General features: G+C 61.8%; 2 protein-coding genes across 5 annotated transcripts in view; one reads left to right on the top strand and one right to left on the bottom strand.

Moving 5' to 3' along the window:
* Window positions 1–14,118, top strand: part of AP1B1 (adaptor related protein complex 1 subunit beta 1) — a 95,074-nt gene that overhangs the window by 18,902 nt on the left and 62,054 nt on the right. For 3 of the 4 annotated variants that reach the window (XM_069871009.1, XM_069871010.1, XM_069871011.1), the window contains 3 exons: window positions 141–227; window positions 860–1,014; window positions 2,270–3,327. In XM_069871009.1, the coding sequence (XP_069727110.1) occupies window positions 141–227; window positions 860–1,014; window positions 2,270–2,344 (317 nt within the window). In that variant the 3' untranslated portion in view covers window positions 2,345–3,327. Of the gene's footprint in view, window positions 1–140; window positions 228–859; window positions 1,015–2,269; window positions 3,328–14,118 lie in introns of those variants that run through there. The other variant, XR_011338656.1, reaches the window with a different exon arrangement.
* Window positions 3,305–12,738, bottom strand: GAS2L1 (growth arrest specific 2 like 1). The gene is made up of 6 exons (XM_069871013.1): window positions 12,653–12,738; window positions 9,908–10,555; window positions 7,539–7,646; window positions 7,292–7,388; window positions 6,557–6,818; window positions 3,305–5,744 (listed from the first exon to the last, which is right to left on the bottom strand). The coding sequence occupies exons 2-6, from the start codon at window positions 10,550–10,552 to the stop codon at window positions 4,607–4,609; spliced, it is 2,250 nt and encodes a 749-aa protein (XP_069727114.1). The 5' UTR covers window positions 10,553–10,555; window positions 12,653–12,738; the 3' UTR covers window positions 3,305–4,606.

The following is a 14,118-nucleotide window of genomic DNA, read 5'->3' on the forward strand; positions in this document are numbered from 1 at the left end:
TGAGATCCCTTCCAACCCAAACCATTCTATCATTCTGTGATTGATTCGTTGCTTATTTTGCCTTCCCTGGCACTCGCCAGCCTCTTCCTCAAGCCAATCTTGTATCTTCATCACTGTGTTGGTTTCGTTCCTCGCTGCAGAGCGGCAGATGTTCCTGGCCACTTGGAAGGATATTCCCAACGAGAACGAGGCCCAGTTCCAGATCAAAGACTGCTCTCTCAATGCAGGTGGGTCCAAACCCTTCAGAAGGATCCAAGTGGCCACTGGTGATCAGCTCATCCCAGTTAGCCCAGGCTGTGGGGAGATGAAAGCGCCTTCCCCGCATGCTCACCCTGTATCTCCAGGAAGGAGCTGCTGCCTGACTTGCTGTTTGCAAGTTGCAGACGCTTGGCGGCCTTGGAGACACCTTGCTCGGTGAGGATGTCCCCGTTGCCTTGGACAGTTGCCGTGCCCACTTTGGGATCAATCTCAGAGCAGGGAAGTGCAGCAGGACTGTGCAGTGTCCTGCGCTCGCAGGCAGCTGTGGGCAGGAGCCCAGCCAGGCTCCTTGGCACCTCCTTGCTCCCCCAACTCCTTCTCCAGGAGATCTGGTGCCAACCAGAATGTGCAAAACCCCGGGTGGGAACAGCAGAGTCCTTTCAGTCCTGCTGGCAGCAGCGAGCTGACCTTTGTGGAGCAAAGTGGGACGGCTCTGCTTGTGAATTGAGCTCTGGGCTGTTCCCTACCCTCCCTGGGGAGGATGAATAGAGCCCTTCTCCTTGCTCCGTGGGGACAGCAGGTTTTGGATGGGGCAGGAGGGAGAGAGGAGGAGGAGATGGGGTGGCAGCAGCTCGCATAGCAGCTTTCTCCTCCCACGTAGATGCCATTAGCAGCAAGCTCCAAGGCAGTAACATCTTCACCATCGCCAAGAGGAACGTGGAGGGCCAAGACATGCTCTACCAGTCCCTGAAGCTCACCAACGGCATCTGGGTGCTGGCAGAGCTCAGGATCCAGCCCAGCAATCCCAACTTCACGGTATGGCTCCTTCCCCTGCCTGCCTGCCTCCAAAACAGTCTCAGGGCGGCTCCAAGGCTGCTGCCCACCCTGCCTTCCCTGTTCTTTGCTCGGAGATGAATGGTCCTGCAGGACCAGGAACCCACAGCTGCTGGTGGTGCCAGTTCCAGTGTTGTTCTCTCGTGGGAAGGGCGAGACAGGGGCTGTGCTGGCTGGCTGGGCTCTGCAGCAACACCCCCATCTCTGCAGGGCTGCTCTCCTGGCACCAGGGAGGCAGCTGAAGGATGCAGAGAGCTCCCAGCCCACCCACACATCCCCACTAAAATAAAAAAACCCAGCCCCAGCCCCTTCTAGGGGCATCCCTGCCTCTGCCTGTGTGCTGGGCAGCCTGGCTGTAGCTGCAAACAGCCTTGGAGCGGGGATCTGTCTGTGTGTTGGCCACGAGCTTTCCCTGGCCCTTTCCCACCTTCCTTGCAGCCTTTTTCCTTTGGGTTGGGATGAGCTGTGTGGCCTTGACTCAACTCTCTCTGTATCTCCATCCCTGCTGCCTGCCCACCCTCGCCGGCCTGCCCGCTCTTGCAGGATTTGGAGGTTAGCAGACTGGTTTTTACCCTGGCTTTGGGCTTGCTTTGGCTGCTTCCTGCTTATTCCTGAGGGTTTTTACCTGCTCTGCCTGTTTCTTGGTTGTCCCTTGCTCCTTCCTCGCAGCAGGCCTGGTGCTGAGAGCGCAGCTTCATCGGAGGTGAACGTTTTGGAGGGACAGGATATTCCCAACCCTCCTGCATTCACTTGGGATGAGGATGGCTGCAAATCCTTATCCTGGAGGATTCCCTGCTTGGCACCTCTGCACTGAGTTCTCTCTGCTTGCCTGCAGGCTGCGTAACTAATTGATTTCAGAGTCATTTAATGTTTAATCTTTGAGCAAATACCTGAAGGGAGCTTGCTTGGGAGATGCCTTTGGGGCAACCGTTCCCCCTCGTGTTCCAGGCATGGAATCAAACACCAAGAGATGACACATGTGCACGCCTCTGCCTCCTTCCCTGCCTGTGCTGCATGTGGCTGGCTCTGCCTCTCACCTGGGCGCGGGGAGCACTGGCAGCCTGGGGAGAGTGTTTAAAATCATTAATTGCCTTTTAATATCTTCTTTTATCCAGCTGGGGCCACCTCATGCCCTGGGAGTGGATGCTGCAGCATGCAGGGCTTTGTGCTTTGGGGCTTGTGGGTCACCGGCGCGGGGCAAGGTGCCGTGACTCCCTCTTCTTCTCTCTCTCTGCAGTTATCCCTGAAATGCCGAGCGCCGGAGGTGTCCCAGTACGTCTACCAAGCCTACGAAACCATCCTGAAGAACTAAGGTCATGCCGCAGCCCGTCCTCCTCTTCCCTTTCCCACCTGAGGAAGTGGGGCAGGACCCATGTGCATGTCTCCTCTCCTTCCTCCCGAGGAACCAGCCCCTGGGAATCTCCCTTGAGCCCCAGGGCCCTGAAAACGGAGCCGCCGCTTCCTTCTCTGCGGGGCTGGGGCGGGCAGAGGGGGTGAGGGGCATCCTGGCCTGTCCCTGCATCCCTGTAGGAGCCCGGGTGCGAGTAATGCAGTGTCCTTGCTGATGTTGCCCCAGTGAGAACCCTGCCTCACTCTCCACAGCCCAGTGGCTGCTTTTTTATCCAGCTGCCATGCGTGCAGGGCTGCTCCCCTCCTCTCTGTATCCCCCCCATCCTGGGAGAATCCCCTCCCCACTGACACTGGGCTCTCACCTTTGCCTGGGGTGGTGTCTGGTGAAGGATTCGCACTCTGCAGCCCTTGGAATGGCACTATAGAGCTGGCACTTGGCCTCTTTCACATTGCTCAGGGCCTGAAATGCAGTGGGGTTGGGTGGCCCCTGCTCCAGCTCCCCCTGGAGCCCTGGCTTCTTCCTTCCCTGGTTCAGGAGAGCCATGGAGGTGAGCCCCAATCCTTTGGGAGAGGATCTCCCTGCTCTGGGAGCTGTTTCCAAAGGTCCCAGAAGGGCTCAAGAATCTCAAATTTGAGCCTGTACTTAAAAGTGCAGTGAAAAAGGGCTTTTCCAGCCCCTGCAATGAGGCCAGGAGGGCTCCCAGCTTCACCTCACACTGCCCTTGACCTCCCCCTCTGCCCCACAAGCTGGGGCAGCCACCCACCTCCCCAGCCCCACGGCTCCATCGCCTCCCCGCTGTCACCCTTGGGTGCTGGTGAGGATATGCCACCGTTCCCGACGGTGACGCTGCTCCTTTCTCCCCTTCCCCCCAAAATAAAGCCATGGGTCCCCCCTAACCAGAAGCGGCCGATGCAGGAAATATCTAATATATAAATATAAATATATTGTATGTTCACTAGTTTCAAGGGGAACAATGAATAAAGGTGACATCTGCCCACAGAGCTGCTGCCCTGAGCCGTGACCCAGTGGTCCTGAGGGAAGCAGGATGCTGTGAGCTTCCTCTCAGCAGTGCCCTGCCCTCCCAAGGAGGAGATAAGCCCTCTCAGGAAGGAGATAAGCCCTCCCAGGGGTTGGTGGCCCCAGCCCCAAGGGAGGGTCCAGCTCCAGTACAGACAACTGGACACAGCGGGTTCAGTTCTGTTGGTCTTTACTGGCTTTGGGGGGACATGCGGGGCCAGAGGAGTGGGGGCTGTGGTGGCCTGGCTGGGGGGCTCCATGCACGGCCCCATCCCGCATTCTGGACATCAACGCAGGCTGTGGACAACGCTGCAGGTGCTGGAGAGGAAAAAGTGATCCCCCCTCCGCCCCAAAATACAAGTTGTGACAACAAACTGCATGTCCCCAAGTCATCTCAGATATAAAGAGAAGAGGAAAGAGGTGTGAGAGGCAGCCAAGAAGAGGAAAGACAACAGAAAGCCATCAAGAAGAAAAGATGATGAAAAGAGGAGAAAAGGAGAAGGTGAGAAGAGAAGAAGGCCACCAAGAAGAGACAATGACAAAAGAAGACATGAAGATGACGTGGTGGTGACGAAAGAAGGATGGGAAAGCCAAAAAGAGGAGAAGACAACCCGAAGATGAAGAAAACAAAGGGAGGAGGAGAAGAATGAAGAGAGGCAAAGATGAGAAGACAACAGAAAGCAATCAAGAAGAAAAGATGATAAAAAGAGGAGAAAGAGACAAGAAGGTGATAAGGAGAAGGCCACCAAGAAGAGACAATGACAAAAGACATGAAGATGAGAAGGAAAAGAATGTGGTGACAAGAGAAGGACAGGAAAGCCAAAAATAGGAGAAGACAACATGAAGAAAACCAAGGGAGGAGGAGAAGAATGAAGAGAGAAAAAGACACAAAGATCAGAAGAGAGGAGCTGGTTGCTCTACAGCCTTGTTCTCAGGCCAACACTCCTGCCCTGGCCCCCTGCTGCGAATGGACCTGCTCCCAGGGTGCTTGGGGCACATCCAGAACTTGCTGCGCCTGGCTGGAGCCATGGGATCCTCGCAGGGCCCAATCCAAACCACCAACAGTCGCCAAGTGAAGGAGCCTCAGCTCCTTGGCCAACTCAGGTCCGTGGCCATCGCCTCTCCACACAGGTGCCATCACCAGCAGCAGCTCTGCTGTGTCTCCAGGGGCTTGTCCCCATCCTGCCTGCCACTGACGTGGGCATCTCATGGCCAAGCGTCCTCATCCAGCCCTTCGCGCTCCCGTGGCCCCCAGGCGGGCTCCAGGAAGGAGGAGAAGACGTTCTGCAGGGCCCCCCACGGCTTGGAGCTGCCAGTGGAAGGCTGGGGGGCTGCTCCGTAGCCCCGCGGCGTGGGGATCCTGGACGGCTTCTTGTGGGGCTGCGTGTCCAGCCGAGGCTTGGCCTGGAGGCGTGGGGATGGCACGGAGAGGGAAGGCACCGCTGTGGGGATTCTAGGGGAGGCCACGGCGGGGTTCTCCTCCGTCTCTGTCAGCTCATCCTCCCCCGGTGCCCAGTCAGTGTCGGACTCGGGGCCGCCGCGCATCTCCCGGGTGTCCCAGGAGGCTGGTAAGCAGCTGCTCTCATCGGAGGAGCTGGAGAGGGCTGGACGGCGCCCCAAATCCGCTGTTTCAGGGGCTGCCGGCAATGCAGGTCCAGCCCCATTCCCGCTGCGCCGGCCGTCCTTGCTGAAGACGTTGAGGGAGGATGAGGAGGAGCTGGAAGAGCAATAGGCCGAGTCGGCGGCCGTGGGTGGCGCGGGGAGCATGGCGGGAGCTTCCGCAGCCTCCAGCTCCTCCATCAGCCGCGTGTTGGCCAGGAATTCCTCCTCCAGCCTGCGGAAGAGCAGCTGCTCCTGCCCGGGCTCCAGCGGTGCCCGCAGCCACTGCACCAGCTCCTCCAGCTCACGCTGCAGGGCTTCCCCATCGCCGCCATGCGGGGCCTCTCCGGGCACCCCGAATCCCTCCTGGAGCGAGGAGCGCCGGCGCGGGCGGCCGCGGGCAGGGCTGCCGGAGCGGGACGCAGGTTCTGCTCGTGTCCACGAGTGTTGCCCGTCCTGCCGGCGGCTGATGAGCAGCAGGGGCTGTGGGCCGGGGCGGCCGTGGCTGCGGGCACGCGGGGTGGCGCGGCTGGGCCCGTTGGGCACCCGTGAGCGGCCACGTTCCTCCTCGGCCGGAGCCGTTCGGCCGCTGCCCGGAGAGAGGCCCGTGTGGCGTGGCGGCTGCTGCCCCAGGGCCTCGCGGCGGCGTGGGGGACCCCCATCCCGCAGGCTCTGCGCCGACGAGGCCGAGGAGTCGCTGTCGCCCGAGCAGCGGCGGGAGCGGGACGGAGCCGGGTCGCGGGGCCTGGGGGACATGGAGAGGGAGTTAATTAGGACTGGAGGGGCGAAGAGGTCATCGCACCCCTCTTTCTACCCCAACAGAATCCTGTTTCCTCCCCACTGCAGCTTCATTGGTCCCTATTGCACCTCTCTCTTTCCCTGATTGCCCCATTGATTCCATTCTCCACCCATTGCACCCCCATTCCCCCATCACTGGGGGTGTTCAGCCTGGAGGAGGCTGAGGGGAGACCTCATTGCTCTCTACAACTACCTGAAAGGAGGTTGTGGAGAGGAGGGAGCTGGGCTCTTCTTCCAAGTGACAGGGGACAGGACGAGAGGGAATGGCCTCAAGCTCCCCCAGGGGAGATTTAGGCTGGACATTAGGAAAAACATTTTTCACAGAAAGGGTCATTGGGAACTGGAACAGGCTGCCCAGGGAGGGGGTTGAGTCACCTTCCCTGGAGGGGTTTAAGGCACAGGTGGATGAGGTTCTAAGGGGAATGGTTTAGTGTTTGATAGGAATGGTTGGACTCGATGATCCGGTGGGTCTCTTCCAACCTGGTTATTCTATGATTCTATGATTCTATGATTCATCACACCTCCCTGCTTCCCATTCCTCCACACTGCATCCCCCTTGTCCCCCATTCTTTTCCCACTGTGCCCCCTCATTTTACCCCATAGGGTAGGGCTGGGACCTTGCTGTGGGGCTGGGTATTGCTGTGGGACTGGGTACTGTTACGGGGCTAAGACCTTGCTGTGGGGCTGGGACCTTGCTGTGGGTCTGTCTGTTCGCCCCTCGCTGGCAGCGGTCGCCCCCACAGCCCCCTGGGTGCCCACCTGATGGTGCCGCCCCTCGCCTCGCCGGGGCTCCTGGCAGGGCTGGCAGAGCCGGGCAGGGCAGCGAGGCCGCGACGTGGAGACATTCCCTCCTGCCTGGTGCCAGATGGTGCTTTCGGGGTGTCCTCGGGGCCCCTCTGGGGGTGCCTGCTCCCCCCAGCTGCTCGGGGGCGCCGTGGGGTGCTGGGGCTGCCAGAGAAGCTGCCGGGAGCTGCTTTGTGCGGGGAGAAGCCGGGAGCGCGGGGCTGCGGCAGGCGGTGAGCTGGAAACGGAGACACCGGTGCTTAGCGGGGCTCCCCTCGCCAGCCCCCCAAAGCTCACCACACCCCGCTTTTTCCACAGGTTTCCAGGCTGTGGGTTCATCGCCTCTGGAATTAATTTAGCCAAAAAAACACCTTTCCGCACTCTCTTCTTTTCCAGATTTTCCCGGGCTGTGGGATCATCACCTCGCGAATTAATTTAACACCTTTTCTCACTCCCTTCTTTTCCAGGCTGCGAGTTCATCACCTTGGGAATTCATTTGGCCCAAACCCACCTTTTCTTACTCCCTTCTTTTCCAGAGTTTTCCGGGCTGTGGGATCATCACCTCGCGAATTAATTTAACCCAAACCCACCTTTTCTCACTCCCTTTTCCCATTTCAGCTTCCCGAACAGCCCAGCCCCAGGGAAAGGAGCCCCCCGGAGAGCCATGAGCAGTGAGGTGACACCGGCGAGGGGGTCCCCGTAGGCACTCACCGAGCGAGGAGCAGCGGCACGGATCGTGCTTGTCCAGGTAATGTTCCAGTGTGTCCCAGCCGCCCCCGACCCGCACCATGACGTGGCTCCTCAGCACCTGCGGACACCCCGCTGCCGTCACCCTGCCCCGAAAAGGGGGGGATCAACCCCCTCATTGGGGTCCCCCACGCAGCGTGTGGGGAGAAATGAGCTCAGGGCAGGGTGGGAGAGGACACGGGGGGACACGGGGTGCGGTGGCGGCTCTTACTCGGACGAAGATGAGGGTGCTGGAGTCACCCACTTTGTATTTGCCCTCGGAGACCTTGATCATGGGGAACTGGGAAGGGCAGGAGCAGCAGCCCAGGATCTCCCGCACCTGCGGGCAGAGAGGGGAGAGGTGGGTGCAGGCACCTCCACGCCGACCGTCCCACCAGGAGCGTGGGGAGCACCCACATCCCACGGTCCCGAGCCAGCAGCTCCCACACAGACACGATCTCAAGCCGACAGCTCCCACCGGGCACATGGGGAGCACCCACAGCACCCACATCCCATGATCCTGATGCAAGAGCTCCCAAAAGGCACATGCACAGCACCCACATCCCACGATCCCGAGCCAGGAGCTCCCACCAGGCACATAGGCAGCACCCACACCCCATGATCCTGAGCTGGCAGCTCCCACCTGGCACATGGGGAGCACCCACAACACCCACATCCCGCGATCCTGAGCCAGGAGCTCCCACCAGTAGCGTGGGGAGCACCCACATCTGAGAATCCTGAGCCAGGAGCAACCACCTGGCACACAGGGAGCACCCACATCCCATGATCCCATGCCAGCTGCTCCCACCAGGCACATGGGGAGCACCCACATCCCCCACATCCCACGATCCCGAGCCAGCAGCTCCCACCTGGCACACGGGGAGCACCCACATCCCATGATCCTGAGCCAGGAGCTCCCACCAGGCACACACGGAGCACCCACATCCCACAGTCCAACGATCCCGAGCCAGGAGCTCCCACCAGGAGAGTGGGGAACCCCCACCAGCACCCACACGCCGTGGGAGAGGGAGGGGTGCGGGGGGGACCTCCCCACCCACCCTAGAGCAGGCTGAGAACAGACACAACTCGCTTCACCTCCTGCCAACCCCACTCCTTGGAGCCACCCATCCTGCAACCGCGGGACGTGGGGAGCTCAGAGCACCCCAAAACTGGGAATAGGGAAGACACCCCCACCCCTGCTGCCCCCAGACTGTGGGGGCAGCACCCTCCAGCGCCCACCCCTGCGGACACCAAGGGGTTAAACTCTTTTTTTTTTTGCTTTCCCCCCAAACTTTAACACTGAAATCTAAAAGGTGGATTTTTTGGGGGAGTGGAGGCAGGTGGGGGACCCCCCCGAACCCTGCCAGCTGCCTGCACGGAGCTGACGTCAGGGATTAGGCTGGGAGCCACGCGGGGACGCGGCTGCATCCTGCGGTCCCGTCCCCCCCCAAATTGGGGAGGAGTTTATAATTCATAATTCAAAAATTCATAATTCAAAATTCAAAAATTCATCATGAATTCCTTTTTCTGGTTGTTTTGCTTTGCAGTTCTGCCTTTACACCCACAGCAGGATCCGGCCGCTCCCATTCCCATCCCAGTGGCCAGGTCAGCTCCAAGTGGGGAAACTGAGGCATGGGGAGTCGGGGGGGCTACAGTGAGGGGGGGGCTGACCCTGCTGCCACCCAGGAAAGGGACATGGGGACAATTCGGGTCGGATCCGGCACCATCAGGCTCCTCCCCAACTCCAGCGCTGCCCATAAAAGCCGATAGCGAGGAATTACGCAGCCCGGAAAAATGCAGCTGGGGTTGGCAAGATGCACACCGGGGGGTCTGGGGGGGCTCGGGGGGCACCCCCTTTCCACAGGGGACATGGGGAGCATGGTGCTGGATGCTCCCCCCACCCCGGCCTCAGCGCGGAGGCTGCGGGACTTAACGAGGAATCGGGGTTTCAATTAAAAAATGGCTTTGAGATTAGGGAGTCAGGGGAGGGCAGGACCCCTCCCGTGTCCGCATTAATCTCAGCGCGCGGGTCGGATCCTGCGCCCGGGCTTTAATCCCTCCTGAGCCTCCCTGCACCCAGCCTTGCAACGGGAACCCCCCTGCTTTGGGACACCCCAAAACCACCCAGGACGTCCCCACGTCCGTCTGTCCATCCCCAAAGACGCCAGCACCAAGGTGCTGGGAGAAGGAGCAGGTTCTTGAGGTGGAGACCAACCATGGATGGGGAGGAGGTGGCAGGGGTGGAGGTGACACCTGCATCTGCTTTGGAATTATAGCCATAGCCACCAAAATATCCTGGTTGTGTGGCCAAGGACCTCCCATGGCCACGGAGAACATGGTTGGGTGGATGGAGGGACCTCCCATGGCCACAGAGAGCCTGGTTGGGTGGATGGAGGGACCTCCCATGGCCACGGAGAGCCTGGTTGGGTGGATGGAGGGACCCCCCCATGGCCATAGAGAACATGGTTGCGTGGATAGAGGGACCTGCCATGGCCACGGAGAACGTGGTTGGGTGGATAGAGGGACCTCTCATGGGCCATAAAGACAGAGAGTTGAGTGGCCAGACTGGACCCCCGTGCAGCTCCCGGAGGAGCGTCTCACCAGCTCATCCAGATTCTTCAGGTCGCAGAGGGCAATGGGCCGGGTCCTGCTGGGGTAGGTGGGCACCTGGTGGTCCTGGCTCTCCTGGCACGAGCCCAGCGCGCCGTAAGCCATTTGGTCCCTCATCTCCTCCTCGATCTCCTCCTCCATCTGGATCAGCATGGGGGCCAGCATGCCAAACTTGGATCCTCTCCTGGCCACCTCCAACAAGCAGAGGACAAAGTTCTTCTCGTTCTTCTTCAGCACCAAGTCGTTGGTCTCAAACATGAGGACGTCCTGGATGCCGAGGTCCTGCCGGCACCACTGGATGAAGTTGGAGACGTTGTCCCGGGCGATAAAGGAACCGGGCACCACGTTCTTGGCTTGGAAGACGACCTCGTTCTGGGGGACGCGCATACGGGCGGCCGCCTCGGGGTGCCGCTGCTGGAAGTCCAGGGCAGTGCGGTTGACGTTGTTGGCATGTCGGCAGAGGTGGCATCCCGTCTCCAGGCTCTCCAGGAAGGTGTCCACCTGGATGTCCAGGTCGTAGAGGGTGTTGAACCACTCGGCCAGGTCCTCCTTCATGGCCTCCAGGTACTCCTCGCTGGAGCGGAAGGGCCGGATGCTCTTGGAGGCGGCCGACTGGATGTGGCTGGGGTCGGCCATGGCCTGCGGGTGGACAATGGGACCTGTTACAGGCAGCACCCCAAAACCTGGCCCCTTGGTGTGTCCCCACCACCCTGCCCTGGTGACCTCCCGTGCCTCAGTTTCCCCAACTAGTGAGTCAGCATGACCTCCAGAGCCAGGTGGGACCTAAAACCCCATGGCCCCTGGTCCCACCATCCTCCCACCTCAAGCCACGTGCACCTCATCCTCCGTGTCCCCCCAGTCCCATGTGTCTCCCCATGTTGCCCCACCCCATGTCCGCCACACCCCCCCTACCCCCACTCTGTGTCCCCAAATCCTGGGTCCCCACCCCATGCATGTCCTACCCATCCCATGTGTCCCCCCAATCCCATGTCTCCCCCCATCCCATGTGTCCCCCATCCCATGTCTCCCCCAATCCCATGTCTCCCCCCATCCCATGTGTCCCCCATCCCATGACTCCACCCATCCCATGTCTCCCCCAATCCCGTCTCCCCCCCATCCCATGTGTCCCCCCATCCCAGGTCTCCCCCCATCCCTGGACTCCCCCAATCCCACGTCTCCCCCCATCCCACGTCTCCCCCCAATCCCACGACTCCCCCCATCCCACGTCTCCCCCATCCCACGTCTCCCCCCATCCCACCCCAGGTCCCTCTGATCCTGTAAGACCCCCTCGTGTCCCCCACCATTCTCTATCTCCTCCCGTATCTCCCTGATTTTGTCACCCCCCTGTGACCCCCCCACCCCGTGTGTCCCCCTGATCTCGCACTGTGTCATCCACCCCCCCGCGATGTTCCTCCACCTCACTCTAATCCTGTGTCTGTGTCCCCCTCCCCCTTAATGTCACTCATCACCAATGGCCCCAGCAGCAGAGCCCCCCCACCTTGCCGTGTCATGGTGGGTGTCACCCCCCCCCGCTGTGGGAGCAGGTGACACCCCCTGCGCTAGAGGGGTCCCAGTGCCCCCCAGCGCTGACCCCCCCCAGCCCCATCCCTGCTCCAGGGGGCCCGGGGGGGGTCCTGCCCTCTCAGGGGGTGCTGGGGGGGTCCCTGCTGGGGAGCTATCAGTGTTTTGGGGGGGCTGCCCTCTTGGAAGGGGGGGTCCTTTTCCCTTAGGGGTTTTGGGGGGGGACGACAGTCCCCGTGGGTCCCCAGCTTTCTCGGGGAGAAGGGAGGGGGGGTGCCCTGGCAGGGGGGTGTCTGTCTGTCTGTCCGGGGGGGGAGGCAGATGGAGACACGGACAGAGGACATTGGGGGGGGCAGACAGAGATGGGGGGACACAGACAGGGTGGGGGGACACACAGGGGGACACATGGACATGGAGGGGGACATGGGGGGGACGCACAGGCTGGGGGGTCACACGGGGGGACACAGAGAGGGGGGTCATAGAGAGGGGACAGGGACAGAGTGGGGGGACACATGGAGAGAGGGGGACAGGGATAGAGGGGGGGACATGGGGGGGTCATAGAGGGGGGACAGGGACAGAGGGAGGGACACATGGAGAGAGGGGGACAGGGATAGAGAGGGGACAGGGATAGAAGGGGGGACACATGGAGAGAGGGGGGACAGGGATAGAGGGGGACAGGGATAGAGGGGGGGACAGGGATAGAGGGGGGGACACATGGAGAGAGGGGGACAGGGATAGAGGGGGGACATGGGGGGGTCATGGGGGGGACAGGGACAGAGGGGGGGACACATGGAGAGAGGGGAACAGGGATAGAGGGGGGACACATGGAGAGAGGGGGGGACACATGGAGAGAGGGGGGACAGGGATAGAGGGGGGACAAGGGGGTGTCATAGAGGGGGGACAGGGACAGAGGGGAGGGGACATGGAGGGGGGGGACACGGATGGGACACACGGAGAAGGGGGGATAGGGACAGAGGGGGGGGTCACGGGGGGGTTATGGGGGGGAATAGGGACGGGGGGGGAACACATGGAGAGAGGGGGGACACGGAGGGGGGACAGGGACAGAGAAACATGGAGAGAGGGGGGACAGGGACAGGACACGGGGGGGGGGACAGGCGGAGGGGGCGGCAGGGCCGGGGCGGACAGGCGGACGCGGGGGGAGGACACACGGACACGGTTGGGGGGGGTGGGGGTGTCAGGGTCCCCCGCACTCACCGGCGCTGGGCGGTCGCTACCGTCGGTCCCGGGCCGGGGGGGGGGCCGGGGGGGGCCCCGCTTGCGCCGCCATCGGCCCCGAGCGGAGCCGCCCGCGGGGGCGGCCCAGGAAGCGGCGGCGGGGCGGGGAGAGACCGGGAACGGGGGAGGGACAGCGGGGAACGGGGGGACGGGGGAGAATGGGAGAGAGGGGGGGGCATGGGGAGAATGGGGATGGGGGGGGTAGGAGAATGGGGGAACAGGGGGAGAATGGGGCACAGGGGGGGCACGGGGGGAGAATGGGGGGGACATGGGAGGATATGGGAGAATGGGGAGTGGGGGGATATGGGAGAATGGGAAGAACTGGGGGGACATGGGAGAATGGGGGGGGGGGGCATGGGGAGAATGGGGATGGGGGGGGAGATAGGAGAACGGGGGAACAGGGGGAGAATGGGGCACAGGGGGGGCACGGGGGGAGAATGGGGGGACATGGGAGAATGGGGAGTGGGGGCACGTGGGGAGAATGGGGGGATATGGGAGAATGGGGAGAACTGGTGGGGACGTGGGAGAATGGGGAGTGGGGGGGATATGGGAGAATGGGAAGAACTGGGGGGGACACGGGAGAATGGGGAGTGGGGGGGATATGGGAGAATGGGAAGAACTGGGGGGGACACGGGAGAATGGGGAGTGGGGGGGATATGGGAGAATGGGAAGAACTGGGGGGGACACGGGAGAATGGGGAGTGGGGGGGATATGGGAAGAACTAGGGGGGAAATGGGAGAATGGGAAGAACTGAGGGGGATATGGGAGAATGGGGAGAATTAGGGGGGACACGGGGAGCTGCGGGGGGGGTCATGGGGAGGTGGACAGGGGAGAACTGGGCATGGTGGGGAGGTGACAGAGAGAACAGGGCACAGGGGGACATGGGGAGCTAGAGGGGAGCAAGGGGGAATTATGAGGGCATCCAGAGTGGGACACGGCGGTCTCAGTGCCATCTCCCCAGCAGGACATGGATGTGGGGGGACACAGAGCCCACCCCCACCGAGTGGGACGCGGGGGACACAGCTAACGCTGCCCCGGGGTGAGACACAGGGGAAGGGACTGGAGGGGGGGGACAGGCAGCCCTCCCCAGAGTGGGACATGAGGTGTCACAGTGCCCCTCCCTGCACTGGCAACAGGGCACAGCACGTGGGAAGTGGGACACAGGGTGTCACCATCTGTCCCCCCCCCACCCCGATCCACCTCCCACATCCAGTGTGGGACACTGGACAAGAGGCAGCAACACTGGCACGGTGGGGACACAGGGGGGTCACACTGGCTCCCCCAGGCACCCAGAGTGGGACATGGACAGGGCAGGGAGGACGGGGAGTGGGACAGCGACCCCAGCGTGGTGGGACGTGGGAGTGGGTGACAGCACCTGATCCCTCTCCCCCTGCACCCAGAGCAGGATGTGCACGCGGATGTGGTGGTGGTGGGGGTACAGGGGG

The sequence above is a fragment of the Phaenicophaeus curvirostris genome, chromosome 17 (assembly GCF_032191515.1).
Source record: "Phaenicophaeus curvirostris isolate KB17595 chromosome 17, BPBGC_Pcur_1.0, whole genome shotgun sequence".
NCBI lineage: Eukaryota > Metazoa > Chordata > Aves > Cuculiformes > Cuculidae > Phaenicophaeus > Phaenicophaeus curvirostris.